At 47.0% G+C, this 27,805-nt stretch overlaps 1 protein-coding gene across 1 annotated transcript; it reads left to right on the forward strand.

Annotated features, from left to right (window-relative positions):
• Positions 1-6,946: 6,946 nt before the first annotated feature.
• On the forward strand, positions 6,947-27,634 carry LOC118239343 (anthrax toxin receptor-like). Its single transcript, XM_035453068.1, has 17 exons — positions 6,947-7,191; positions 13,189-13,260; positions 14,429-14,500; positions 16,182-16,263; positions 16,349-16,382; positions 17,263-17,342; positions 17,424-17,492; positions 17,757-17,834; positions 17,919-17,979; positions 19,991-20,095; positions 21,388-21,457; positions 21,941-22,019; positions 23,255-23,581; positions 24,077-24,115; positions 25,040-25,177; positions 27,013-27,090; positions 27,572-27,634. Exons 1-17 carry the CDS (start codon positions 6,947-6,949, stop codon positions 27,632-27,634), a joined length of 1,692 nt encoding a protein of 563 aa, XP_035308959.1.
• The last annotated feature ends 171 nt before the right edge of the window (positions 27,635-27,805 follow it).

Here is a 27,805-nt window from a genome sequence, read left to right on the forward strand (position 1 = left end):
CAGGCATCCCATAACTCTGGCATCTCCAACATCTTGGGATCTCCAAGGCAATCCAAGGTTCATGAAATGGCCTCTCTAGTTCTCCATTCAGGGACATCCCTGACACATGATTGGCCTCAGCAGCCTTCTTTAGTCACAGAGGAAGGTTCCATAACCTTTTTCTTCTATCCTTGACTATAATCCAGAACCACATGAAACTGCCAAGTTCTGCTGCTTGCTGGGGCTGGAACACAGCCTCCTTGTTCAATTACAGCTTTCACCAGCTTTCTGTTTTCGATGGTTTCCTTCATGACCTAAGCTTGGATGTCCTGAATCTGGGTCTGTAGACCAGGCTGACCATAAACTCAGAGATCTGCCTGCCTCTTCCTCTGAGGTGCTGGGATTAAAGGAGTGCATCTCTAAGCTTTTCTTTATCTGGATGGGATCTTGCTCTGAGGTCACCACTCCCTTTATTACATTTCTTCTTCTTCTTCTTCTTCTTCTTCTTCTTCTTCTTCTTCTTCTTCTTCTTCTTCTTCTTCTCCTCCTCCTCCTCCTCCTCCTCCTCCTCCTCCTTCCTCCTCCTCCTCCTCCTTTTCCTCCTCCTCCTTCCTCCTCCTCCTTATTCATCTGGCTGTCACATTTATTAATCTATTTATCTCATCACCATTTCACTTCATGGTACTCATTTTCTCCCCAAACTGTACATTTGTATTTTTCCTTTCTCAGCTTGCTACTTTTCATTATAAATTTTCATTAGCATTAACACTAGTAACCACACAATAAAGTGTATACTAGGCTTTTTTGAGATTTCCTCTGCCAACACAATTAATCCAAAACTCTTTACTTTAATCTCAGGCAGACTTCTCAGACAAGAGCAAAAAGCAGTCACATTCTTTACCAAAATATCACAAGAATGATCTCTAGGCAACATGCTAAAATTCTACTCCTCTAAAACCTCGTGAGTCAGATCCCCACAGTTCATTAAATCACACTGAACACTACTGTCTTCCATGCCCCTACAAGTATTCCCCATTAAGCAGAACTTAAAGTATTTAATTACTTTTCTAATCCACAGTCCCACAGTGTATATTCCTTCAAACAAAATCATGGTCAGGCCTATCACAGCAATACTCCAGTCCGTAGTATCTACTTCTGTCTCAGAATTTCTATTGCTGTGAAGAGACACCATGACCACAACAACTCCTACAAGGGAAAGCATTTCATTGGTTGGTTTATAGTTTCAGATGTTTTAATCCACCATTATCATGGTAGGACATGTTGGCATGCAGGCAGACATGGTGCTGGAGAAGGAGAGGAGAGTGAAGAAGAAGCTACATCTTGATCAGCAAGCAACAGGAAGTGGTCTGATACACTGGATATGGCTTGGGCATATATGAGACCTCAAAGCCTGCCTCCACAGTGTCAGACTTCCTCCAACAAGGCCACAGTCACTCCAACAAGACCATACCTTCTAATAGTGCCACTCCCTTTGGAAGTCATTTTCTTTTAAACTACCACACTAAGCATGGAATTCTCAAAAATAAAGAAAAATAATTTAAAATTTTTTGGATAAGTGGTGGAGGGGGCATATGTGTAGGTAACAAATGGATTTTGCTTCATAGAGAACTAGAAAATGAAAGGAAAAATAAGTGCTATGCCATCAGAGGAAATAAAAGACACCATAGCAGAGTCAAATAAAATTGAATAGAAATATTGAGAACTGTAAATGACTCATGATGTAATTCTTTGACAAGATCATCAAAATCAACAAGCTTTTATCTTGGATGATCAAGATAGAAAAAAGCATGATTCAAATGACTAAAATCAAAAGGGGGTAAAATAGGATTGCATAACTATCAAGAGTAAGAGAACAGAGTATCAACACTTATACTTAGGTAACAGGAATAACCTAATCCCAGATGGAAGAGATTAATTGCTAAAAACAAGAAGATTATCCAAATGGAATGCTGAAGGGATACTATGAACTGATTTGGAAGTAGTAAGAAGATAAAATCAATCTTGAAAACCTCTCACCAGAGAAAAACTCAAAACCTACAGCGTTGTGTGTGTGTGTGTGTGTGTGTGTGTGTTTGTGTGTGTGTGTGTGTGTGTGTGTGTGTGTGAGAGAGAGAGAGAGAGAGAGAGAGAGAGAGAGAGAGAGAAAGAGAATGCATATATTTGTGTAAAATGTATGCTTTTTCTCTAGAAAAACAATAAAAACCAAAAGCAAAAGCAATGCCATGCATAGACTAGAGAGTTGGAAGACATAGTAAGATTTTTACAGATTGTCTTGTGTATGCTATGTAACTTTTGTGAGATCATTGCCTTCTCTTCCTAGTTAGGGTTATGTAAGACAGACACACAATATGTAGTGCCTGGATAAAACAGAACTCAGAGGATAGCTCTTCCCACACAGTGCTGGAGCCATGTCTAGACAGATTCAGGTGACAGACCTTGGGACTATATGACAAGGGTTGTATCTCCCTCAGTCTGCTGAGGACCTTCCAAAGAAAGTATAAAGGGTGCTTCACAGGCCCAAGAGGCCTGAGAGGACATGGCAGGTGCTTGGGAGGTGCTAGAAGGAAGACCCTTCCTCTTTTTCCACAGGAGGCAGTAGTCTTTCTTAAGCTGCTGCTCAACCATTTGTCCCAAAAGCCAAGGAGGGGTGACACTCTCAGATGCCAAGGCCCCTTTACTAGTAGAAACAGGTCCACAGGATGCTGGCTGCAGAGGGAAAGAGCAGGCAGAAGAAAGCCAGGCCAGAGAAGAAGCATTAGGCAGAGGATCAGGGACTGAGTGTCTCCGAAGTGCTGCCTCCTCACAACTGAGTCTTGGTCCCTCACAGAGACAATCAACACCTTGTCCCTTGTGCATAGCTGCCATGGAGGCAAAGCCTTGACAGAGAGAAGCCTGGACAATACTGTGGGCTATGAAGGGCTTGGCGCTGGGGATCCATCTGCACTGTAGAGGCAGACAGTAGAGGACAGGGAACACAGACCTAGGAAAGCCTCATGCCCTGGGCTCCTCCCATCCCACCCTAGCCTTTTCTCTTCCTTTTTAGGATAGTCTAAAGTAGATTCACCCCCTTCTCGCTTAGACTCCCTGGTGACACACCACAGAGAAGGAAGGGAGCTAGAGTCTCGGATTCTAGAGCTCAGCGACTCGAATTTGCTTTATTCAGCAGCCCACACAGTCACCTCACCCACAGGAGGCAGAGAGAAGCAGAGACTGAGAAGGCAGGTACCAGCCATGGAGTTTTAGTTTGCTTTCTGTTGCTGTGACAAACACCATAACCACAAACCACTTGGGAGAAGAGAGGGTTTATTTCTTCTTGGAGCTTACAGTCCATCATGAGGGGAAGTCAGGACAGGAGAGAAACTCAAGCAGGAACCTCAAAGCAGGAACTGAATCAGTGATCATGGGGAAGACTGCTTACTGGCTTACTCCCTTGGCTTGCTCAGTCTGATTTCTTATACAACCCAGGAATACCTGTCTAGAAGTGGCACTGTCCACAGTGTTGTTGGGCCCTCACACATCAATACTTAATCAAGAGAATGCATCACAGCTCACCCACAGACCATCTGATGGAGGCATCTTCTCAATTAAAAGTCCCCCTTCCCCCGAATGACTTCATTTAGTGACAAAACCCAATGAGCACAGCATTGGTGAGCACCTCTTCTCCCCAGTGTACCAGGGCTGAACTGCCTGGTTCTCAGAGCAGGCAGCTATCAATTTGACCTTGCTCCTGTCCACCAGCTTTTCTTCTCTGTCCACTTCAGGCTTGTGGGGTTGACCTGGCTTCTAACCCCTGCTCTTATTGTCATGCACAGCTGTGCAGACCCTGTGTAGGCTTCTGAAGACCACTCCACTGAAGCCCCAGATCCACCCTTCATCCTTCCAGGTGGACAAAGTGTTCCTTAGGAAAGAAATATTGGAGCCACCTTCCTTTGATAAAATCATTTTTCCTAGGGACACCAAGTTAGATCTGCCTTCCCTCTCATCTTCTCCTTATACTGTGATCCTACAGCAACCATTAGAAGTTTGACTCTCAGTGTCTTTATCCAGGTGGCTCCCTCCCCTGCTCCTCAAAAGCTACTTGAAATAAAAAGCAGGTGTATAGTCATTTTCTTCAAATTCAATGAAGAAACCAATGAAAGATGACTAATGAAAAAAACAAGACACAATTGCCCAAAGGATCTCCTGATGTTTTCCCTTCATCCCTCTAGGCATGAAGGAAATCAGAGTGATCCAGTTCTCTGTTCCTTTTCAGTTTGTTCTTTTGAGACAGGATTTCTCTGTGTAACAGCCCTGGCTGTCCTGGAACTCATTTTGTAGACAAGGCTGACTTCAAACTCACAGAGATCTGCCTCTCTAGTGCTTGGGATTAAAGGCGTGCTTGTGCCACCATTGCCTAGCTAATTTTCTGGTCTCACTCAAAGACTTTTTCTGCTTCTCTCCTGGCAGCAGCTGTCATGCTACAGGTCTTGTTCTGCCAGGGGACAAAAGCTCATGGAGATTATCTAGGGCAGTAAGGGCTACTCACTTGTCAAAGATGAAGTAAACATCAAAGTCACCATCACAATACTGCAGAGTCTCCTCCGCCTCTTCCTCCATAGTCTTCCTCGAGTCCCAATCTTCATAATCCAGGAAGGTATCAGAGTTCTCATGATAGTCATGTTGGTCAGATCGAGGGTACAGGAAACTGTGGACTGCAACAAGTGGCATGGACAATATAAGAAGCAGCAGCATCAGGTTCACCGAATGGGACACCTGGGGACTATGGTCTTTCATTTTCTTGGCTGATCCTGTAAGTCTACTAAAAAGGGGACTTCAGGCCAGAGTCTATGCAGGCTGAGTTCTAGCCACCTGACTTCCTTCTCTGCTGCCTCTTCCTACACTTAGGGACGATAACCCTTGTGTCCTCTCACTGCTCACTGCTGCTCTCTACTTGGTGGCCTCGGAACACAGACTGGGCATGTAGCTGCTTTAGGGTGTCCTGCTTCTCATTGCCTATAACACTCTTCCCCCAATACCCTGGGGTTATGATGGGCAGGGAGGTTGACATGGTGACTTTGTGACCTGTGCCTTTGCTCAATGCCTTCATGTTGACAGTGCCAAGTGTCAGTCACAGACTGAAACCTTAGCAGAGGATTCAGATAAGGCCTCCTTGTCCCTTATCACAGATCCTCACAGAGGTCCTTAGGGGCCACTTCGAGGAACTGAGACATTTTTCACTAAGAATGTAGCAGAGGGAGTGGGATTAGCAGGTCACCAAGGGTGAGGGGGCCAAGGGACCAAGAAGCCAATTGTGTGCCATCAAGTAAGCCAGGCAATAGCAGGGTCTAGACAGGGAAGGAGACTGTGTGCTGCTGCCAGCATCCTCTGTGAATGGAAAGAGTCCAGTCATCCACTGTCATGTGACAAGTTGCCCCATCTTGGTGACTTAACATGGAACTGTTTTATTGTGCTCACAAATTCCATGGGGAATGTGGAGTGGGCCCCTGGGGAGTGTGGGGTGAGAGGGTGCTTGTGACAGGGCTCCTGGGAAGACTTCAGCACTGTGGTAGGACTTGTGTGGTAGAGACTGAAATTTTCTGGAAGTTTCTTTACTGTTGTGTAACTGGTCTCCAAAGGCTCATCTGTGACTGTTTATGGAACCCTTGTATCCATGGCTATCTATCTATGACTTGGACCTCCTCACAGTGTGGTAGCATCAAGAGGAGTGGACTTTCCTGATGGAGGCTTGGAGCATCAAGAATATCTGCAGGGAGCAAGGTCAAAATGTGGAACCCTTTATGACATCATCCATATCTGCAGGTCAGAGCTGCTGCAGCAGAGAAGGTTAGCAACAAGGACACAGTCCTTTGCTCTCAGAGGATTGTGGGTGGGCTTAGCCCACGATTACCCGGCTGCTTCATAGCACTTGCAGTGGCAGAGGGGATGTGTTATGGGGAGACAAAACATTTCAGAGTCTTCCAGCTGAGGGCAAACAAGCTTTGTTTTCTTTGTTTGAGATGCACAAAGGCAAATCTGATGAAATTGTTCTTAGGCTAACACATATAATGTGCAAATGCCTTACAGCACACCCCATTGGATTGATGGACTTTTGTTTCAGGAATTAAATGATAGAATAGCTTGAATATTTAGTATTTTAGAATTCATGAAATCCCATCAGCATATTATGGTTCTCCTGACTCACCTAAGAAACACAGCAGGGTCCAAGTAGGAGAGGAACTTTAGCCCAGGTGCCACTAAGGAAGATTCCAGACAATTCTGAGTTCTGCTTCTCAACTCTTCCCTGGAAGCCTCATTCTGAAATATACCCTATTCTTCCTGAGAGCCCCACCTTGCTAATTTAGTAAAATGGTTAAGTCACCGAGGTTGTGTGGCTTGTCACATGGCAGTGAATAACTGGACTTCCCCTGTTCACAGAAGATTGTGGCAGGAGGATGTCATCTCCACCCCTTCTAGATTTTGTCAGCACCTGGCTGACTTAGGGACCCAAAACAGCTTCCCAATGCCCATTTCCCCACTAATGATGACCCATGATCTTGGCCACTTTGAGACACTGTTTCATTTAACAAAATGTCTGGATTCCTTGGCTAGGTGAGGGACAAGGAGGTTTTATCTGATAACAAAGTTCTGTGACTGCCACTTGGCACTGCCAGCATGCAGGACATTGAGGAGAGGGCAGGTCACAAAGTCACCATGTCAACCTCCCTGCCCATCATAACTCTAGAATGTTGGTATAAGGGCTATGCAGGCAGTGAGAGGCAGGATACCCCCAGAGCAGCTATGTCCCTGGTCCCTATACTCTGAGGCCACCAAGAGGACAGCAGCAGTGAGCATTGGTGAGAGGACACAAGGGCTATTTTCCACAAGTGCAGGCAGTGGCAGCAGCAACAGAGAAGGAAGTCAGAGGTGGCCTGTGGTCCACCTCTCTGGGACAAAGACCACCAAGAAAATGCTGGGTTCCTGCCCCCAGGTACCTCACTCTGTGCTCTTCCTGTTTGCGTTACTTCCATCACTGCTCAGCACAGGGAACTTCCTGTACCAGTACCCTGACAGAGAATACTACCCTGGACTGGGCTTAGGCTCCAGAAATTTCCACCACCACGAAGACCAGAACCTAATGCATATGTGGCATCGAAGGAATTCGAAGTTGAAACCATGCCAGGCTACCCCTGACATCTACTTTGTCTTGGATAAGTGAGTGGCTTTTCCTTACAGGGAACACTGAAGGCCCCACCATCTCCAGAGACCATGGTGGTCAGAACCCAGCTTCTGTGACTGACTTGTTTCCTGAAATCAGGAAGGCTACCACAGCGCTTCCTGGTGGCTCTATGCCTACTGTATTGCCTCAATCTGGGTTTTTATTGTCCTTCAGCCCACTGGCTATTAGGGGCTGACTTCTCAGCCCTGTGAACAGGGGCTCTGCAGAGATGATTGTTGCCACCAAATGACATTTGCTTAGCTATTCCAAGCAGTCAACTTCTTTCTTCTACTTGAAGACTCAGAGACAGTCCCTGTGCTGTTGGCTTCAGTGTGGCTTTGGGTAGGCTGGGCTAGTGCTTAGGCCCCTCTTGGCTGTCAAGGGAAGGAAGGGGTTGTGGGCCTGGGCTGGGAGAGCTAGCCTGGACTCCTTTTTCTGAACTTCTTGGCAAGCTAGGGCTGTATTTTCTGCCCATTCATCCAGAGCCAGGTTGGGGAAGCCATGTCTGGGCTCTCTTGAATGCTTGTGTCTTCAAACATCCTGGGCTACAGAGGAGCTTGGGGCTTCTATTTTGGAGTGCACTCTTGGGCTGGCAAGGTGACAAAGGCACTTGCTGGTGACAAGACCAGGCTTCTGGGCTCTGGTGACAAGACTGGGCTCTGCTCATTTTTTCTTGCTTGTATCATCTCATGTCTCTCATTCTCCCTGAACACTGGCCGGCAAGTAGACATGGATCTAGCCCATTGTTTCTAAGCTGAGCCAGCAACTTACGGAGCCTTCCTACTCTAAAAGGAGCCTTTTCTCTGTCCAGCCCAGGGACTGCAAAAACAATGGATACATCCTGTCCCTTTGATAGTTAGCACTACTGGGGTTGGCATTTTCCCTTGGGTATCAGGGCCAGATGGGAATGGGCCCTAAGGGGGCTGTGGGACTGACAGCCTGATTGAGCCAGTCCTTCTATAGAGTGGTCCTTTTAGCTGCCATCCTGTTGTATTTGTCCCACATACTTCCCTAGGGCCCCACTGTGGGGTATAGAAGGGAATGAACCCTTCTCTATGATGGATGGAAAGGGCTATGGGCACAGATGGGGGGAGTGAAACAGCATTAATTATGCAGCCTGTTAAGGTGCCATGTTCACTTGCACAGCCTGCTGTTTTACAAGTGAGTGAGGGTAAATTTAATGTTCAACACTATGAGTATCACAACTCAAAGCCCCTATCAAACTCTTCACTTCTGACCCCACTGCCTCAAGGCAGTAGCATGCAAGTCTAGATCTTTCCTTATTGGTATTATGGCCTTGTTTGTGCTAAAAGGATTATACCTAGTACCTTCTGTTATGTGTGAGGTTTGTAGTTCCTCTATCAACTGATAACTAAAGGGAAAGAGCATTTAGCTTTTCCACAGCTTGGTTTTCCTGAATGACTCTGTCACACCGTTTCCCTGCATCATGCTTAAATGACTATGACGAGGTCTCAGATTTTAGCACGAAAGCCACCCTCAGATGCCAGTTGATCACGGTTTCATATAAGAATGAGCTTTGATACACAAATGGGGCAATGTTCTGGAAGTTCTAGGCCCCTGTATGTTGTAAGGTCTTTCTTCCCATTGCACTTGAATCCTAAATTTGTCTTGAGTTCTGGAATCCAGATCCTCCTTCTATAATCTCAGATTGAAAACTTCTAGAGTCCATGAGCAGGATAGATATGCTGGGTCGCCATGAACCTTTGTGGGAAGGCACTCTTCACACAAAAGGGGCAAAAACATAAAGCCATGTCAACTTCTGTTAGGGAAAAGGATCCATCTGGCACCTTAGTCTGGGAGCTTCCCAGAACAAAGTCTGTATGGCATTTAGTTTTCAGAGTCAAAGCCTAGTTATTCACACTGGAGACAAGGTGTACAGAAGCAATGAGCAGTATATGGGATTTGGAGAAAGTTCTAGATTCACGCATAGTTGCTGAGAATACTGTAAAAACTGGCTCTACCTTCCAGAGCTTTGTTGTAGAGATTAGGTGGTATCATGGGGTTTATCTGTAGGTGCATGAGTGCCATGAGGATGATAGTCTTGCTAGTGTTTGGATCATCTAACAGTGAATTTGTCCATCATCTCTACACAGAGTTCAGTTGGACAGAGGCCATAGGACACCATTCTTTGGCGTAAAATATGATAGTTAATATTGACTATTAGCTTGACAAAACTGAGAATCACCCAGGAGACATCCCTTAGGGCACGATTTGGGGGAATTTCTAATTGGGCTAACTGGGGTGGGAAGAGTCTCCTTAAAAATTGACAGCACCATGTGAAGAGTCCCAGCATGAATAAAAAAGGAGAAAGCAAGCTGCTAACTAGCATCAGTTTCTCTCTGCTTCTGGACTGAGGATACAACGTGACCAGCTGCTCCATGCTTCTGCACTATGACTTTCCTGCCCCCACAATGGTCTATACCCTCAAACCTGAGGCAAAATAAACCCGAAATTGCTTTGTCAGCAATTTGGTTCCCACTAGTGAGAAGTGGGTAGTTGCTGTGATTAACCAGACAATGTGACTTTTAAGGCTTTTAGAACTGATTTGCAACAGTAAATGTGAAAGGATTTGGAAATTTGGGACAGAAAATTCTCATGATGCTGTAATCAAAGCTTCATGGGTCATTCCAGTGGCTGTTGGGAAGACCAGAATCCAAGATATATGCAGTAAAGTGGTTGATTTGCTCCTGAGGTTTCAGAGAGGGATGAGGACTCTGGGACCTGGGCTAGAGATTATTCATGGCATATTCTGGAAAGGAATATGGCTGCATTATGCTTGTGTCCTGAGAACTTGAGTGAGAAAAAAAGTGTTTAACTGAACTGGGAATGTAGCTCAGTCTGTGGAGCACTTTGACTAAAATGCACAGAGCCCTTGGTTCCATGCCCAGACTGCATGAAGGGGGCTTGGAGGTGCATAGGAAAGTGTTTCCCACACTTAGGAAACAGAGGCGAGATTTTGTGTCAAGATCATTCTGCATAACAAGTTTGAGGACATCCTAGGATACATGAGACACTGTTTTGTTTTTGGTAAGGGACTAATTTGTTTGGTGGAAGAAATTTCAAGACAGGATAGCATGTCAGGCTGATAGGCTGTTCCATGGTTAGTGCTCATTGCTCTTATCTAGGTCCCCAGTGAGAACAGAGAAACAAATAAGCCAATGATGTATGTATGTATGTATGTATGTATGTATGTATGTATGTATGTATGTATGAATATGTGTGTGTGTGTGTGTGTGTGTGTGTGTGTGTGTGTGTGTGTGTGTGTCTATGCATGTGCATGTGAGTGCGTGTGTGGTTTGTGGAGAAAGGAGAAAGTCCAAATTGTATATAAGGTGGATGCTGAGAAAGCAGGGGAACTGGTATAAAGACTAGCATGCTTAAAGAAAAATCTTCTCTGCACCAAAACAATAGGAAAGATGCCCCAAGGAAAGAAATGCTACCAAGCAAAGACTTCCTCTTCAGAAAAATACAAATTCAACAGAAGAGGGAGTCTACATTGGGAAGCCCACTGCAGTAATTTCTTGCTGGAAAACAACTCCCAGTAAAGTGTTTCCCTGGGGCTAGCACACACAGAGAGATGGGACTGTGGTCTATAGGTGCAAGGCTTTATCACAAACTAGCAGCAGAACATACCAGCATCATTTGTGTAGTACAGGTTTGTAGGAACAAAAGATGCAAGATTTCATTGGTTATGGTCCATGGTTCTAGGAAGCCATTGAGTCCAGACAATATGTGAAGCTGAGAAGATAAAGTTTAAATTTCAATGAAGACCCAAGGGACATCTCCTGAGAAAAGCTGCAGGCATGGATTAGACCCAAAAAAGAAGCCACGAGTGTTGAAGGCAGCATACCTAATCGACCAGGGCTCCTTGAAGATGATTTCAAGACCCCAGATGCTGGACATGATGTTTGCCCTGTTTAGTTTTGGCTTTGCGTTAATCTGATCTTTCCTTGCTGTGTCTCCATCCCCCTTTTTGGAATAGTAAATCTTTACTCTGTGCTAGTATATGTTAGAGACAGGTGGTTTGCTTTTGAATGTTACTAGAGCTCACTGCCTTAGTCTCTGAAAAGATCATACTCCTATACTTTTGAGCAGTGTTGGGACTGTTAAAGAGTTTGGGGACTTTTGAAGTTAGAATGAATGCATTTTGTCTTCTGAGATAGCCATGAGCTGACAAGGAAAGGGGTTTTTGTTTTGTTTTGTTTTGGTGTCCAGTTGACAAGGGGTGGACATGTGATGGCTAACATTATCAACTTGATGGCATCTGGGGTTGCTTAGAAGACACATTTTTGGACATGTATACCAGAGAGTTTCCATGTTGGGCTACCTGAAGTGTGAAGACCCATGATAAATGTGGGCCACACTGTTCCATGGGCTGGAGTCTCATTTGAAATTCAAAGGAAACAGCAAGCTGAGCGTTGCATCAACCTCTCTTTGCTCCTTCTTTCTTTTTTTCTTTCTATCTTTTTTTGAGAGGGCTTTTTTGATACAGTTTCTCTGTGTAGCCTTGGATGTCCTGGAACTTGCTCTGTAGACCAGGCTAGCCTCAATCCACCCATCTCTGCCTCCCAAATGCTGGGATTAAAGGTGTGCAACACCACCTGACACTCTGCTCTTTGACAATGGGTGTAATAGGTTTAACTGCTTCTGTGACTTGTCCACTGTGTCATACTGTATTCCCAAGCTGCAGGCCAAAATAAGCTCATCTTTCTTTAAGTCACTTTTGTTTGATATTTTGTCACAGCAACCTGAAAAGTGATTAATTCTGTGACAATTACACATATGACATAACCTTCAGGAAGGTCACATTCATGGGCACAAATGCCACTGGATGTGAATTCTCTGTCAGTAGGAGCTTCTGACTCATAGCATTTGAAACATACTAGCTGACAAAATCCAGAGGCTATGCCAGCCTCAGATTCACTCCATAGCACTGCTTAGATTTCAGAAGGAATAGATTACCACTGAACACTCTCCATCCATCCTCATACCTGAAGAACTTTTTGTCTCTTCCTTGACCTGATGACCAGCAAAGCTTACAGAGCCCTTTGTTTCTGGGATGTGGGTCAGAGGTCAAAATCCCATTTCCTTCACTTGCTTGCTTTCCATCCAGGGACTGATGGGGGGGAAAAACTGGAAGCAGGGATTTGAGAGTCAGAACTGGAAAACCACAGCTGTCACGAGGACTGGGGACTATGATGTCATGGCAGCAGTGGCTGGGCCTCCATCTGTCCTCTCCTAGCACTGTCTGCTGGAGGAGCCCTTCTTAGCCCAGGGTGGCTGCGTTGTATAGGCTGGTTGAAGGCTAGGCTCTAAAACAACCTCCACACCCACCAGCCATAGCTAAGGCCCATCTACCAGAGAAAGTACCTCTTTTTGGATGCTGGAAAATATGGGAGAATTTGGCAACAGGAATGTCATGAGAAAGAGTGCAAGTGGCACACAGGTATGCAAAAGGATCCACATATGTTGGGGCAAATCTGATGTAAGAACTCCAGAGTATAACAAAGATAATATGGTCCAGGCCTGAGCCATCTTCTGGGCCTGGGTTATGGCATGAAAGGATTTCTGACAACAGTGGTGTTAAGTGATGAAAAAGGGCTGGAAACAGAAAACCAAGGGCAAGTGGAGAGCCCAGAGAGACTATCTACAAGCACTCAGGGCCTTTTCCAAACTAGAAACCCTTTCTTATTTTAAGACTACACACTCCTTACCTTGCTGTGCTCAGCCAGCCACACCAATGAGCCTTTAACATGGGGTCCTTCCAGTTCCTCCAGGTGGGGCTCTTTAGCCACCCTCTGCCCATTGCTGGCCCTGGAGCAAGTTACCTCTGAGGCTGCTCTAGTGTGGTAGGCACCATTGGTGCAGAGGCAGCTAGTTAAGGAAGCTGATGGAAGGCTGGGAAGAGGGGAAGTGGTCTGGTCCACTGTAATCGGTATCCACTGAGGGAACTCTCCTTTGTCTGTCTTCAGGTCTGACCGAATGGCAAATGCCTGGCCACACATTCACAAGTTTGTGTCGGATATGGTACAGAGGTTGTCAAAGTAAGACTTGATGCTGCAGTCTCCTTCCAGATTCAGGGGGTGTGTCCTGCTGTGCAGAAGACACCTTTCTTGGATTTGGGAGGCCTAAGAGTTCCTCATAGAAGGAGCACAGCTCCCAGCTGGTGTGCTGAGCAGGGCAGAGGACACAGTACACCGGTCCCATGGGGTGTCTGCAGCATTAGTCAGTGTTCCTGCCTGGGAGCTAGGTGTAGCATAGGGACAGAGTCCACCCTCTAGGACCCTTCAGGCTGCAAGGCCCAGAAAGGCAGGGAGACCAATGACTCTGTAATGAGCACGTGGTCACAGAGCTCTTGGGGTCAAAGGAAAAGAACAGGCAGCAAGCCATGGAAGCATAGGAAAAGACAAGGATCCTAGAGGAAGGTTAGGTATGTGGACATGAGATAACTTCAGCGATGGAGACGATAAGGACAGAGCAACCATTCGGGTGGTCTCATGGAAGTGGGTGCTCTCTGAAGCTGGTTAGTGATGATAACCAGGAGAGGGCTGGCCAGCTTGGAAACAAGAGCATAGGGATTTACTAAGCCAAACAAAGGGTTTTAGAGTTTCCAATGTGAGCTATTGGGGGAAGGGTGTACAACTTTTGTGGAGATTAGAGGAGCAAGATCAAGACTGAGAGATCTGAGTCAGGTGAACTCCAGATGGGTCCCTGGGGGACACCTGGTGGATGGTTTTCTGAGGGTCAGAGATATTTGAAGGATGGTTTTCTGAGGGTCCTGTGGCAGCAGTGAATGGGAAGAAGGGGAAGCCAGAGGAAGAGCAATTCCTTGGAGCCTGAGATGCTAAGAAATTTACAGTAGACAAGAGGTGAGGAAGAGGGGGGTCCTGTGGAGGATCTTGCTTGTTCAACATGGATGGGTGTGAATATGTGTGTGTATGTGTATGAGTGTAACCACATATAAGTACACATGCATTTGAGCACAGGGATGGAGTAGGGGGTTGACTTGGCTGCCTCTCTTTCTCGGGGATCACATTTCCATAGGGTTCAGAATCTTTCATGAAATTTACTCGACATCCCTATGCCTACTAGATAAGGCCTCAAAGGTGAAGGGATGAGAATGAGGAGAAGAGAACTTTGGGTGCATTCCTTGACACCCTGATGACATCATGTTGAGGTGGTGGCTTCTCATAAACACCTGCTTCCTCCCAGCCAGGATCTGCGGGTGTCCATCATTACCTTCTCCTGTAAGGGCACCGTCATCCTGCCCATCACTGGAGACAGGTAAGTGTTTATATGAAAGATGACTGAGGCTTGATGTTTCAGGCCTCCATGGAACTGAGGGCTTGCAGAGACCTCCATGAAGGCTCCTACATGTGTCCACAGTGGCTGCTGTCATATGCTTATATATTGATCCTCACTGCTAGCTCCATCCTGCCAGCCCCTCCAATTCACTGGAACCCATAATCTTGTCTTTCCAGAAGTTTTCTACATTTTTGCTTGTCTGCCTTCCACCATTCTTGAATCTTCCCTGGGACCTGGCTATAACAACACATGGGGTTAATGAGGGGGGAGAAGATATGTGGATCGCCTGAACAATCCTGGCTTTGTATACAGCCTGTTAGACTAGATCATCCTCTGCCTGGGTCACTGGGACAGGGAGATAGCTGGGAACCAGGGGAAGGTTCTGGGAACCAGGAAAGAGAGCTGAGGCCACTCTGGGAAGGGGAATCCCAGGGTGGGAGCTTGAGTCCAAGTCTGGCCTGAACACTACAGGTAGATATTCAGAGCAGGTACCCAAGAGGAAGGGGACCCACTTGTCTGCAGAGTACCAGAGAAAGGATGCTGGGCCCTTATGTGAGGAAGAGCTTTGGATGCCTGGCCTGGAACTCCATACACAGCAAGAGGAACAGAGAGAAAGAGGTGGGGCATTTAGGATTAGGGCTGTGCAGAGGTCTAGGAAAGCCCTGTCCAGGGCCTGGCAGAAAAGCCAGGCTCAATGAGTAAGAGACATGTCCCACACCTATGGAGATCATGGCTCCAGTTCATCTTGGAAAAGGAACAGGGGTGCTGGCTCCAAGAGTCCAGAAAAGATCTGATGTGCCCTGTGGCTTGGGTTTGGAGAGACCCGATCGGGTTTGAGGTGGCAGAGAGAATATCTATGGGGAGGATTCCCGGAGGAAGCCCAGAGAGGCAGTAGGAGCTGGGCAGATGGGTAGGGGCTGGGCTGGGATTGCAGGTTGTGATTTGATCCCACTGGGCCTAATGTGTGTTACCCTCATACTTCCTAGTCTGGGCTGGGCTAGGAAGTCTTCAGAGCTCAGCTCAAAGCAAGATCTCTTTACCTCCAATAGGAAGACTTAGAGTCCACTGTGAGTCATCTTGCTGAGTTTGTCACACTGGATTATCCTCATACCCCACTTCCTGTCCCAGAACAGATACCAGACCCAGGCCTGCCTGCTTCATTATGTTTTATGTGTCTTAACAGCACCTGACAGGCCATGTTGCTTCTAGCCCAGGGACCAACACAGATGCCTCACAGACAACCCTCAGGGCCCGACCCCCAGGTTCAGGTTTCTCTGTCAGAAGCTTGAGGAGTCTACAGTTGGCCTGGTATCTAAGTAGACCAGCTGCTGCCTTCAGCAGACTGGAGGAGGGAGTCATGCCAGAGCTCTGTGACAGTAGAGATAGGAGTTGTGCAGTGGCTCAGCTGGTGACATGGCCCCCTTAGCCCTACCCAATGGGTAATAGACTGCTCAGAAGGGTGACCTTGGCCTGAGGGTTCCAATTATGATTGTGGGTCCTCATGGGAGTCCTTGGCTCTGACACTGGCTGCGAATGTCTCCTGTCCTAAGCTGCCTCTGTGCTCGTGGGATCAGAAGCAGAGAAAGGCCCAGGGAAAGCTTGGAGATGTTTTGTCACTGCTCATAGTCTTTTTATCACCCTTATTTTTGCTTTTTTTCAGAGAAGAAATTCTTAAGGGTCTTGAAAGACTGAAGTATAGCATACCTGCAGGACACGAACACCTTTACAGAGGACTGTGGAAGGTGGGGAGGGCTAGAGTCATCTATGGATCCAGTACCGTGGGGGTCATCTCACAATGTCTCCAATTTTTCTTTGCTTTCCTTGCAGGCAAATACTGAGATTAAAAAGGCCAACTCGGGAGGTGAGCTGCCTGCACTTTAGTTGGGTGGGTCCCCACAGAGTCCACAGTTCCCTGGAAAGTCCATGTGCAGATCCCCAGGCCACTTCTAGTGCTTGTCCCGTGCTGGAAAAGACCTGGTTGTCCCTTCTCTGAGCCCCAACCCCTGTGAGCACAGCACTGTCTGTGATGCTTCTGATAAGGGTAGGAGGCCCCATATGGCTGTGTGGATCTCGGTCATGCTGAGATCTTTGGCCTACAGATGGCCCTGTGAACAGAAAGGAGAAAAACACAGTGACCTAGGCATGGGGCCAGGGCTTGGTGTCATTTTTCAATTCTTTTTTTTCTCTTGACCTGTCTCTTGCACCTATGTGTCAGGCAGTACAAGGGACAATGCACAGCTAGGATTCATGGCCTGGAATGAAGATCATAGCACTTGTTTGGGATAGGTAGGAGCAAATGGGGAAAGATGCTATGCGGATGTGGATTCCTTTGCCTAACAACTTCTGACCTATAGTCTTGATTACTGGGTTCAGTGTTACTACCAGGACTGTGCCCAGAGTTAGCACCAGCTTCCCCCATCTCACTGGCCATCCTCAGCCTCAAGGATAGGCTGAGTAGTGATGGGGCTTCCCTGAAGGTGCAGCCAAATCCACTTCTATAGACTGCTCCTGAATCCTATGCCTCCTAATCTGTAGAATAGGCAGTGGACAAAGTTCCTTTCCACTCTGGGTATCACTGAATGGTGGGATCTGGGTCTGGGCTCCTGAACCAAATGGCTAAGGGGTTGAGGAAACTGGGCCTGTATTAGGTAGTGCTGGGCTTGACAGTCTGTGGAGGTCCCAGAGGTTCTATGGACCTCTCCTGGAACCTCAAGCACCAAGTCACTCTTGCTTTCCTGCAGGTGTCCAGCGTCCCAGCATGATTATCTCGTTGCTCAACAGCCCTCTGGATGATGATAACTATAAGTACTCGTTGGCGGAGGTGAGCCCAGTCATCTTCGGCTGCATCTCCTCCACGTGGTATATGCCGATGGCTTATATGTAACCCTTGTCTTTCTCTTAGGCTGATGATGCTCGGAAAATGGGAGCATCTGTATTCACTGTGGGTGTGGGCCACTCTGAGAAATCACAGGTAACAGTCCAGGTGACCAGATGCCCCTCTGAGCCCCAGTTAAAGCAAGTCCTCCCAGAGGTAGTCATCTCATCTACCCCAGTGGTATAGGCAACAGGCAGTCACTGCAGCAGGATGGCAGACATGAGTGAGACTCTTTCCCCAGATAGGGTGATGAGAGAGCTCTCTGTTTCCAAAGCCTAGGCTGTGGGCAGAGCCATTGTCTGAACAATGATGGAATCAAATGGCTACTGGCTGGATGCTCAAGTCACTTCTCTCTTTTAGATAATAGGTCTTGCAGACAAGCCAGAAAATGCATTTCCAGATAGGAAATCGGAACACTTGAACGACCTCATTTCGCCAGTGAGTGCATTGGGTATAGGCAGAGGCTGTGCCGCTTCTCAGCATTCCTGCAGCTTACCTTGTTTACTGCTCTCTATGTTCCAGATAGCTTCCCATGCCTGTCCATCCCTTAAATCTACAGATACGCCCATTATATGTATCAGAGGTAAGAGCTGAGGGCACCGTTGTAGGCAGACAAATGTGTTGTATGCACATGCATGTGTTTGTGGTATGTGAGTGATAGGCAAGCAACCAGAATGCATGCATGTCAATTTCTGGATGATGTGTAAACTTTTCAGTGCATTTGGTTTATATGGTATAGTATGTGTCTATGTGTTTTTGGGTTGTTATCATATAATGTATTTTTATGTATAGATTTTGTATTGTACATGATATGCATATTTGAATGCATTGCGTGTACAAAGCCGGTATGTACGTTGGAATATGGATAAGTGTTGTATGTGTATGTATGGGCAATGAGCATGCATGGGCTAACTATGATTTGGGTATAGTGTAATGTACATGGACGGTACATGCTGTGATGACATAGAAATATGTGTACAATTCCTGCTTATTTATCTTATAACAAAAGTGTAATTGTTAAGCTGAAAAAGGGCACAAAACTCTCAATGAAACCTAGATGGACTGCCAGTCCATCTGGAGAAGCTTGGTTCCTTCTAGAGGAGTCAAGCATTCAACACTCACAACATGAGAACAGTAGTGTAGCAATCATGTTGAGAGACAAAGAGAAAGAACTGGAAACAGAGGACTGCCACTATGTTACTAGAAGCATTAAGGGACTCTGTGTCTACAAAAATGTCTACAAAGACAGCCATGTTCACTTTACCTCAGCACTGAAGTGGTAGATACTTGACCCTGAGGATTGAAACTGATAAGGGTGACAGCTGTCCATTCCAGCCTCCCCAGGGCAGCTTTGAGAGGTCACACATTTGTATGGTCTTGGGAGAGCTGCCTCTCTTGGTCAGGATCACGGTATATTCAGGCTTGGTCTCCATGTGGCTGGCATTTATGTCCCAGCAAAGAAGGCAGGATAGGGAGGTCTGAGTTGCTCTGCTTCCTTTAGTCTAGGCAGCTGGATCCTGACATCTGTGTCCTCCCATGGAGCCCCCACGGCTCTTGGCTTGGACAGACAGGACAACGATCACATCTGAGTTCTCCTACCCAGGATGCTCAACCGAGGACAAAGTGCTGCTCATCAGAGGGGTTACAGTGTATCTCTGATGGAAAGAACTGGCATGCACAGGCTGTCAATGAGATTAGGGACAACTGATAGAGGTGACAGGGGCAGCATGTAGAAGATGGCAGCTGCTAAAGACAGAATCTGAGACTGATATTTCTATATTGGTTCTTGGCCCTATTCTGTCCCTTGTCCTTCCCATGTTGTTTAAGAGAGAGGAGGCTGCTGTGTGGAGGAGTGAAAGGGAGAAGCCCCCTTTCTTACAAGCTCTCTTCTACTTCTGGGTAAAGGAGCCCAGTCATGCAGCCTTCCTGGGTGTTTCTAATTGTCCCATGGAAAAAAAGGCCTTGGTGTCTGGACATCTGTGACAAACCCCAGATGAAAACATGAGTTGTCTCCAGTGAGATAGGTGCCTCCAGACATCAGTTCAACCACAGAGCTGTTAAACCTTTGGCCATCTTGTGCGAACCTGCCTCATACAGAGTGTTCGCTGTTTGGAGGGAAGCCTAAGGCAGGATGCTACACCCCAAATGAAGCAAAAAGGACTGTTTCCTATGGCCATCACTGAGTCAGCCTGTGTTCCAGGGAGTCTGAAGAGGGAGGAGAGTCCTTGGTCAGCTACCCATGGGCATCTGAAGTGCTAGGGCACAGGGCACAGGAATGAGCTGGATCTGGGCCCTTAGGCAGCTAGGCAAGGTCACAAGCTCAGGAAATCCTACCTGGCTCCTGTGGGAACAGCCAGCCTGCTGTCTACTCTGTGTCTCCAGTATACAGGCATGAGTGCCAGTGCACATCTTCATTGCTGTGAAGAAGGGCTTGTCAACAAGCTGGAACCAATATGGATGTTGGTTCACACACAGACTCTCCCTTGTTGGAGGCCACCAGGAAATTCCATTTTAGGGGGTGGAGAGCCCTGACAAGGCAGATCAGGAAGAAGGAAGCGCCAACTCTCTTAATGGTTTGAACATTGTCCTTACAGAATCAAAACCTGTGGTTCTTCGTGGATATGGCTTTGACTTTGTCATGCGTAAAGAGGAGATTATTTGCAGGTTCTATTTAAGTGACATAGATAATAGTTTCAGAGGTAAGTGGGGGTCACATCTCTCAGTCAAGTCTCGCCACCCTCATTGACTATCCTGCTGGAGTAATGTGTATAAGTGACAGTGCCCTGGATGAGATACCTGGGATGCCACTTCCTTTGCTGGCACTTTTACCAGTACTCCTTTAAACTTACCACATACAAGAAAAAGTCATGATTTTATTCTTTACTCTCTGCCCTATATTCTTATACATTTTTATTATTGGACAACCTTTTAATATATTCCTCATTTTAAATCATTTCCTTTCCTTCTTCATACTTCTGCTATCTCCTTAGGCCCTGTTCCTCTAAAATTCCAGGCCTTCTCCTCTTTGTTACTGTTAAAAATATATAGCTACAGCCGCTGAATCCATTCACTGTTGCATGTGCATGATTCCAGGGCTGAGATCTTGACATTGGATAATCACATAGGACCTCCCTCGTGGGAGATTCCGTCATCCTCCTACTCAGAATCCCTTAGGGACCTATAGCATTTTGTCTTAGGTGATGGACAGTCTTTTTAATTTTTTTCTATTTTCCCTTTCTACTGTAGTTTTAGTAATATTTTGACTTCATTTTTTTTAAAACCCCATGATTTATATTTTCATGATTTAATTTTTATTTCCTTCTTACATTTAATTGTAAATGTGTTTCAAGTTTTCTCATTTTAGGGAAGTTTGTTTAGTATTTTTATTTAGTTTTACTATTTTCTTCTCCCTTGTCCTTAATTTTCTTCTCCACTCTCTACTTACTTATTTTTTACTTATTTAAAAACTCCCTTTCTCCCATTTCCCTGTCTGAGTCCTTCATCTTATTTACTATCCCCACACTTACCCTAAACAACGGATTTTCTTAACTGTAAATAAAAATGATACCACATCATTTTTTTTCAAGTCATCATGTTAGGCAAAATTATTGAGATCCAGAAAGACAAATACCATGTTTTCTCTCAGATGTAGAATTTCCCCATCCACCCCGTGTGTGTGTGTGTGTGTGTGTGTGTGTGTGTGTGTGTGTGTGTGTGTGTGTGTGAGAGAGAGAGAGAGAGAGAGAGAGAGAGAGAGAGAGAGAGAGAGAGAGAGAGAGAGGTTAGTCCCCAGTAGGTGAGCCCTGAGGTGCAGGGGCTCTTGCTGCCTGCTTCTATTGATGCTGGGGTGATGGGCAGAGTTGGGGCCCATCAGCAGTTTTTGGATTGAAGAAGGTAAAGAGGAGATTGCTGCTTTTTGGTTAGCTCTGCAGGAAAAGTGTGACAATGGTGGAAAGGACACATCCTTGGTAATTTTGTCATTTTCTTTTAGATGTAAAACCCATCAATTTTACCAAGAATACTGTTACTTGTCCTGGACCAATCGTAGAACTACCAGGAAAGTAAGTGCCCCTTGTTGGAGGGAAGAGATCAGTGTTCACCAGCATAGTGTGACACATAAGATGTCCCCTCTGCTGTAGAGCACCTATCTTCCTGCAGGTAGGCTCCAGTACCCTCCCACTTGTCCCTCCCCATTGCTGAGTGGTGCACAGTGCTCAGCTCTATTGAGGGCAGGATGCAGGAGATGATGGGACTGATGGCTAGAACGTTCTCTCACCATCTCTCTGGTACAAGCCAGTGTGGTGATACCATGCACATCTCCCTAATGCCTTAGCTCAATGCCTTAGTTCAAAGGCCATGTGATGTAGGTGCCTCTCACAGTCTAATCTGCAGTCCTTCACTATCATTGCAGAGGTTCACTCCTAGTTCCTCTGGAAATGAGCTCTCTTTGCCCACAAGTCCACTCTCCAGCAGTTGAGAGTGCCTGAAATTTAGTATAAGCACAAGCCCAAGGTCCTTGTCACCAGTGTCTGTCTCTGTGTTAGAGTCATCTATGTTCTACTCAGCCTGGACAATGGAAAAAACTTCCTGAATAACAATGTATTCGTTGCCAGCAAGCTATGTGTGAGTACCAGGGTGGGGCTGCAACCCCATCTGTGCAGATCCTCTGGTTGGTGCAGATCTACCTGGTAGGTCAAAGGGGCAGAGGGGTCCCAGGCAGGCTCCAAGGACAGCTTGTACACACAAGCAACTTAGGTGACCTAGTCCAGATTCCAGAAGGGCCAGTGGGGCATGTACCAAGCTTTCTGCCAGGGCTTGTCCATGATGTCTAGGGCATGTGACCTTTCCACATGGCTGTCCCAGGTCCAGGAACACAGAAGTCCACTATTGCAGTCAGGGTGTATGTGACCAAGAATTGGAGCCCTGGCCACTAGTGTTGCCCCACACATACTCTATGCCCCCTACCTTCAATCATGTTTGGTGACACCAGAGACCAGTGCAGTGTGACCAAAGAGCGTGTACATGAAAAGGTTTCTCTCGGCTTATCTTATAAGAAGCTCACAGACTTGAGTGGCATCTTTGGGTTTGCCTGGCTCATCCCTCATATCCACACGTAAGATGGGTGGGCAAACTCAGATTTCTGCTCCTTCAGCACTCACGCACTAACATTGCAAGACATAACACTGAGGCAGAGAAGCCCCCTGTCTTCAGCACCCAGCAGCTGTCCTTGCATCTCCCAAGTGGTCTCTACTTTCAGTCGGGAGATCATAGGCCCCAGGCACCTCCTCCCAGTGATTTCTACAGCCTCTGACTCAGTAGGGTTGGACAGGCTACAGTTCACTCTCAGAGGAAACTGGGAGAGTAATCCTGATCCTGAAGTTCTGTGGCCTGAACCTGAGCCAGAAACAGGACTGTGAACTCTGACCTTGCCAAGTGCCCATGAAGGTGGGCATTGCTTAGGTTGCAAGATGTGGCTAAGAGGAAGAAGGGTTGAGCAGCAGGTTGTAGAGTTGGGAGGTGGCAGAGAGGTCTTAGTCTTGTGGCCTTACTCATCACCGGTTGCGGCCTCTCCCAGAGATTTAGTCACCCATATCTAGTGCCTTTTCAGCTGAGACCATTGTGAAAGCCATGATCCTTAGACCACAGAGGATCCTGGACCATCCTTACTTTGGCAGAAGACTTGGATCAGGGTCAAAGGTGGGATCCCCTTGTGATCCATCAGTTACAAGAAGCTCAAGAATTAGAGAGAGAACGAGAAGCCAAGCTGCATATACCAAGGGGGAGCCTTGCACAATCGCCCTAGGTCTCTGCTGGATGTGCTTCTGGAGGTGGTAGCATATAACCTTTCCCTACCACAGGGTGCAGTTCTACACACAACAACTACAACCACAAGTAGGCCAACAACTACAACAACGACTACAACTACAACCACTACCACAACCCCATCTACCACGACAACTACACCGACCACAACCACAACAACTACACCGACCACAACCACAACTACACCGACCACAACAACTCTGCCGACTACCACTGAAAGCCCCACCACCATCCCCACCACCCCTTTGGTCACAGAGGAACTGAAGCCAAGCATCGATAAATTCATTTTTGCCCCTATACTCCTGGCCATGCTACTGACTCTGTCGCTGATTGGTTGTTTCTGGCAGCTGTGCTGCCTGCCGGTGAGTACCTCTACCTGCTCAGTCTGGGGCCAAGGAACATACCCTCCATTCAAGAGGCATAGACACAAGGTAGCACTGTGATCTTGGGGATGACAGAGCACAGAGACAAAGCTGGAAGGTCCCATCTCTATCCAGGGGAGCCGACAGTAGAGAAAGCAAAGACCAGCATGGAGGTCAGGGGAGACTGTAAGACACTGGGCTTCTCTCAGAGGAAGGGAAGGGGTGTGGGCTCTGATGCAGGTGGGGGCTAGGGCATGTATGCAGTAATCAGCTGCTGGGCTCCTCCTTGACTCAGCTTGTCACTCTCCACCTGCAGAGAAGGGTGGGTGCTTAGTAGATGAGGTGTGGTCTGCTGGACACAGCAGCCCAGGCATGGGCATCCACACCATTGCAGAATCTGTGCATCCCTGCTCCATATCAGGCACCCCTGTCTGCAGAGTTGAGGCAGAGGCAACTCTACACACACCAGCTTCTTTTGTCTGCTTTACCTTCCAGCCTGTGGAGGAGCTGCCCCCACCTAAGCCCCAACCACAGGTAAGTCATGCTTGGGATGCTGATGCTGTCACATGCCTCAGGACAATGACCTTCAAATAGGCATCAAAGACCTGTCTGTCAGGAAGAAGGTCAGAGGATCTCAAAGGGTCTAGGAAGGGGTTCACGGTTGCATCACTCATACTTTTAGGGCCTCCTGCCTTTGGCCACACAATCAGCACCATGGGGAGCTGTTTGTGTGAGCAGCTATTTCTATATTGACTCAGTGGTTTTTCAGGGGACCCCAAAGGACTCTGTTTGATGCTGAAGTTGCAGCTTGGCTCCTGAGAACAGACTTTTATGTCAAGCCCTCGGGCCCATCCCCATGTTAGAGGTCCTCTTACTCTATTAGATCTGTCTTCATCCCCACCTCCTGGAAGAGTAGACAGCCTAGGGTCCTGAGGGCTAAGGAGGGTGAAAGAGTCCCAGCTGGCCCTATGCTGTGAGAGATGTCCCTAGGGAAGCCCAGGAACAAGGTGGATGAGCATCTGTAGCTCACACTGAGTGAGGACCAGAAGTCATAGTGAGAGGCTGGGGCAGGTGGAGCCTGGGTTTGGGATGAGATAGGAAGAGGCCCCTGCTTTGGTGGGACTGTGCTGGCTGCAAAGTGGCCTGGGTGGGGATGCCTATGCAAAGGCCAGAGACAGATGGGATAGTTACCTGCTACTGCTGGCTTACTGTAGAGCAACCAGGTCAGGCTTCTGCCAGAGCCAGGCTGGCCTCAGAAGTGGGCTGTTATTACTCCATGAAGCTCCATATCTGAAAACTGTGGGGACGGAGCTCCCTGCTTTTCTTCCCATGGAAAACCTCCCTCAGGTGTGGAATACCTCCCTCCATTCACCCCAAAACAATAGCTGAGTGGCCCCACAGTGTCAAGTGCTATGCAAAGCACAGACAGGAACAGACAGATATTTCCTCTCCTATCAGCCCAGACAGAAGAAACAGCCCTCTGCTCCAGTGTCTCCCCCAGCACCAGCACCAGCACCAGCACCTGTAAATCCACCCCCCATTGTCATCGTCTGCTGCTGTACCTGTGGTGGCCTGTGTGTGCGCAGAGACGCGGAGGTGAGAGGGCCCCACAGGGCCTGTTACTCCAGCCTGCCTGGGTGTGGTAGGTTGCATCTCTAGGGTTCAGGATCTGAACAGATATGTGTCTGAGAACAACCACATGTAGTCTCTCCTTTATCCTAGGGAGGAGAGTGTGTAGGAGGGTCCCCAGACCACTTCCTCTTCCAGCTCCTGCCCTCCTCTTGGGCAGCATTCCAAGTTTGGGACAGTGTTGTGGAATATTAGTTTAACTATGTAAAGATGTGTTATATTTGTTTATGGAATGTTTGTTTAACTATACAAAGGTGAGTTGCATTTGTTTATGCAAATGTGTTGCATTTGTTTACCTTGTCTGCCAAGGCACATGATTGGTCTAATAAAAAGCTAAATGGCCAATAGCAAGGCAGTAGGAATAGGCAGGACTTCCTGGCAGAGAGATTAAGTAAGAGGAGGAATCTAGGTTTGACAGAAACAGTAAGAGAGGGGAAAAAAAAAAAAAAAACAGGAAGATGCCAGGTGCCAGCCCACCAGCCACAGAGAAAGCAGGAAATCAGGACATACAGAATGAAAGAAAGGTAAAAAGCTCCAAGGAAAATGTAGATGAATACAAACAGATTAAATTAAGTTATAAGAGCTAGTGAGACAAGCATAAGCTAAAGGCTGAGCTTTCATGATTTAATAGGAAGTTTCTGTGTTGTTATTTGGGAGCTGGTTGGTGACCCAAAGAAAATTCAAACAACAGGACAGTGTCTATTGCTTTATCTGGCCAGTCCCTTTTCCTCAGTGACATTTTCTTACCTCTGACAGTGTCTTTGAAACAGGCGGATAAGTCAAGATATATGGAATGACAAAGAGGTTTGTAAATCTAGGGACAATAAAAATAAAGACCAGTCCCTAAACACATTTGCTAACTGTGAACACAGAAGAAAGTCAGTGCCTCTGACTAACTAGGGTCATGTGGAACAGAGTTGACTCAGTGGTTCTACTGCCAAATAGTTATAGGTTGACATGGAGACCCTAATGGGTATCACAAAAAAAGGACATAGAGTTGACCTCTGGTGGGCAGACAATCTAAGCCTTCTATCATCTAGGAGGTCCAGGTCTGAAGGAGGAAAAAGTTGGCCTGGCAGCAGCCTGGGCTCTTATCTATTTTCTTCTTTTACTTGCCCTCTTCTTCCTTGGTCCTGCCTCTGTGATGGTCCCTGCTTCTTTATGGAAGGTTATAGTTCCTCTGCAGCCTCCCAGACTATCTGAGACCCAGTCCTGCCTTTCTCCTGCCTATGACATGAGGAGAAGTCCACAGAAGTTCTTGGAGGAAGAGGGGGCTATTGCCCACAGGCCTAGCCTGACATACAGGGCCTGGCCCCATGCACCACACAAGAGGCCTGTTGAGTGTGAACTTCAGAGCTGAGGTTGTAAGGTTCACAACCCCTAGAACTAATGCTTTTCTGCTCTCTATGCTTTTGCCTTGGTCCATGTCACCTGCCACTGAGCAAGACAAATGCTGCTTACTTGCCTCTCCTGTGTGTCCCCTCTCCAGGTTTGTGCCCACATCATGACTTCCCTAAAGGCCTCTGTTTGCCACCACACATCCCTCCAGCCGTTTAACTTCTCAAAAGTCAGCTGCTGGCTTCTCTCCCACAAAAACACTGCATTGTCTCATCCCAGAGTCTTAAACTGTATCCCACAGTGACAATCCCAGGCACTCAATGTTGTAGGCTCCTCTCTCCAGTAGCACACATGGGCTCCTCCTCAAAATTTCTTGAGCACGGTGTCTTAGAACAGGATCCTTATGCCTTCTGGGGCAGAGTGCACACCCTACTTCTTCCTCATGATCGTGTATCTGTTTTCAGGGCAATGTGATTGTGCACAACTTCAACCCCCTAGGCTGCCACCAGTTGCCATTGATGTGGCCTCATTCGGATGACCAGGTGAGTGGCCCCCAAGACCATTTCAAAGGGACAGAATGGCAAATGATTTTTCCTGTAATGGTTACTTTTTGTGGCTCAGAACCATGTCCCAGAAGAGGCTAAGGAAGAATTCCCAAGACATGAGACCTGGTACTCATGAACCTCCTAGCGCCTCCATGTAGTCAAAGACTCATCACTTTGGCCATGGTTGACAGTCGTGTCTGAACAATAGTGACCCCATTTATCAGGCAGTAAAGGTACTTCCTCTCTCTCTCTCTCTCTCTCTCTCTCTCTCTCTCTCTCTCTCTCTCTGTGTGTGTGTGTGTGTGTGTGTGTGTGTGTGCTTTAGCATGTGTATACACATGTATAAGAGGGTATTCTTGCCCGTGTATGTGAGTGAATGGAGGCCAGAAGGCAACAATGCCTGTCTTCCTCAGTTGTTCTCTTGTTAATTTTTGAGATAGGGTATCTTATTAAGCCTATAACTTGCTGTTTCTACTAGACTGTCAGTGATCTCATGGAATCTGTCTACGCCTTGCTCAGTATTGAGGTTTTAAGAACATAGGCTTTTTGTGTGGGTGCAGGGGATGTGATTAAGGTCACTCTTAGAGGGTTACTTCAAGTCTGGCATGTCCTAATAGTGCTTCCTGGGCTCTGGCTGACCAGTTTATCTCTGCATGACTGTGACTGGTAGAGTGGGGTGTGAATCCTATCCTAAGCCTGGAGCAAAGAGTGA

This window comes from Cricetulus griseus, assembly GCF_003668045.3.
Source record: "Cricetulus griseus strain 17A/GY chromosome 1 unlocalized genomic scaffold, alternate assembly CriGri-PICRH-1.0 chr1_1, whole genome shotgun sequence".
NCBI classification, from domain to species: Eukaryota; Metazoa; Chordata; class Mammalia; order Rodentia; family Cricetidae; genus Cricetulus; species Cricetulus griseus.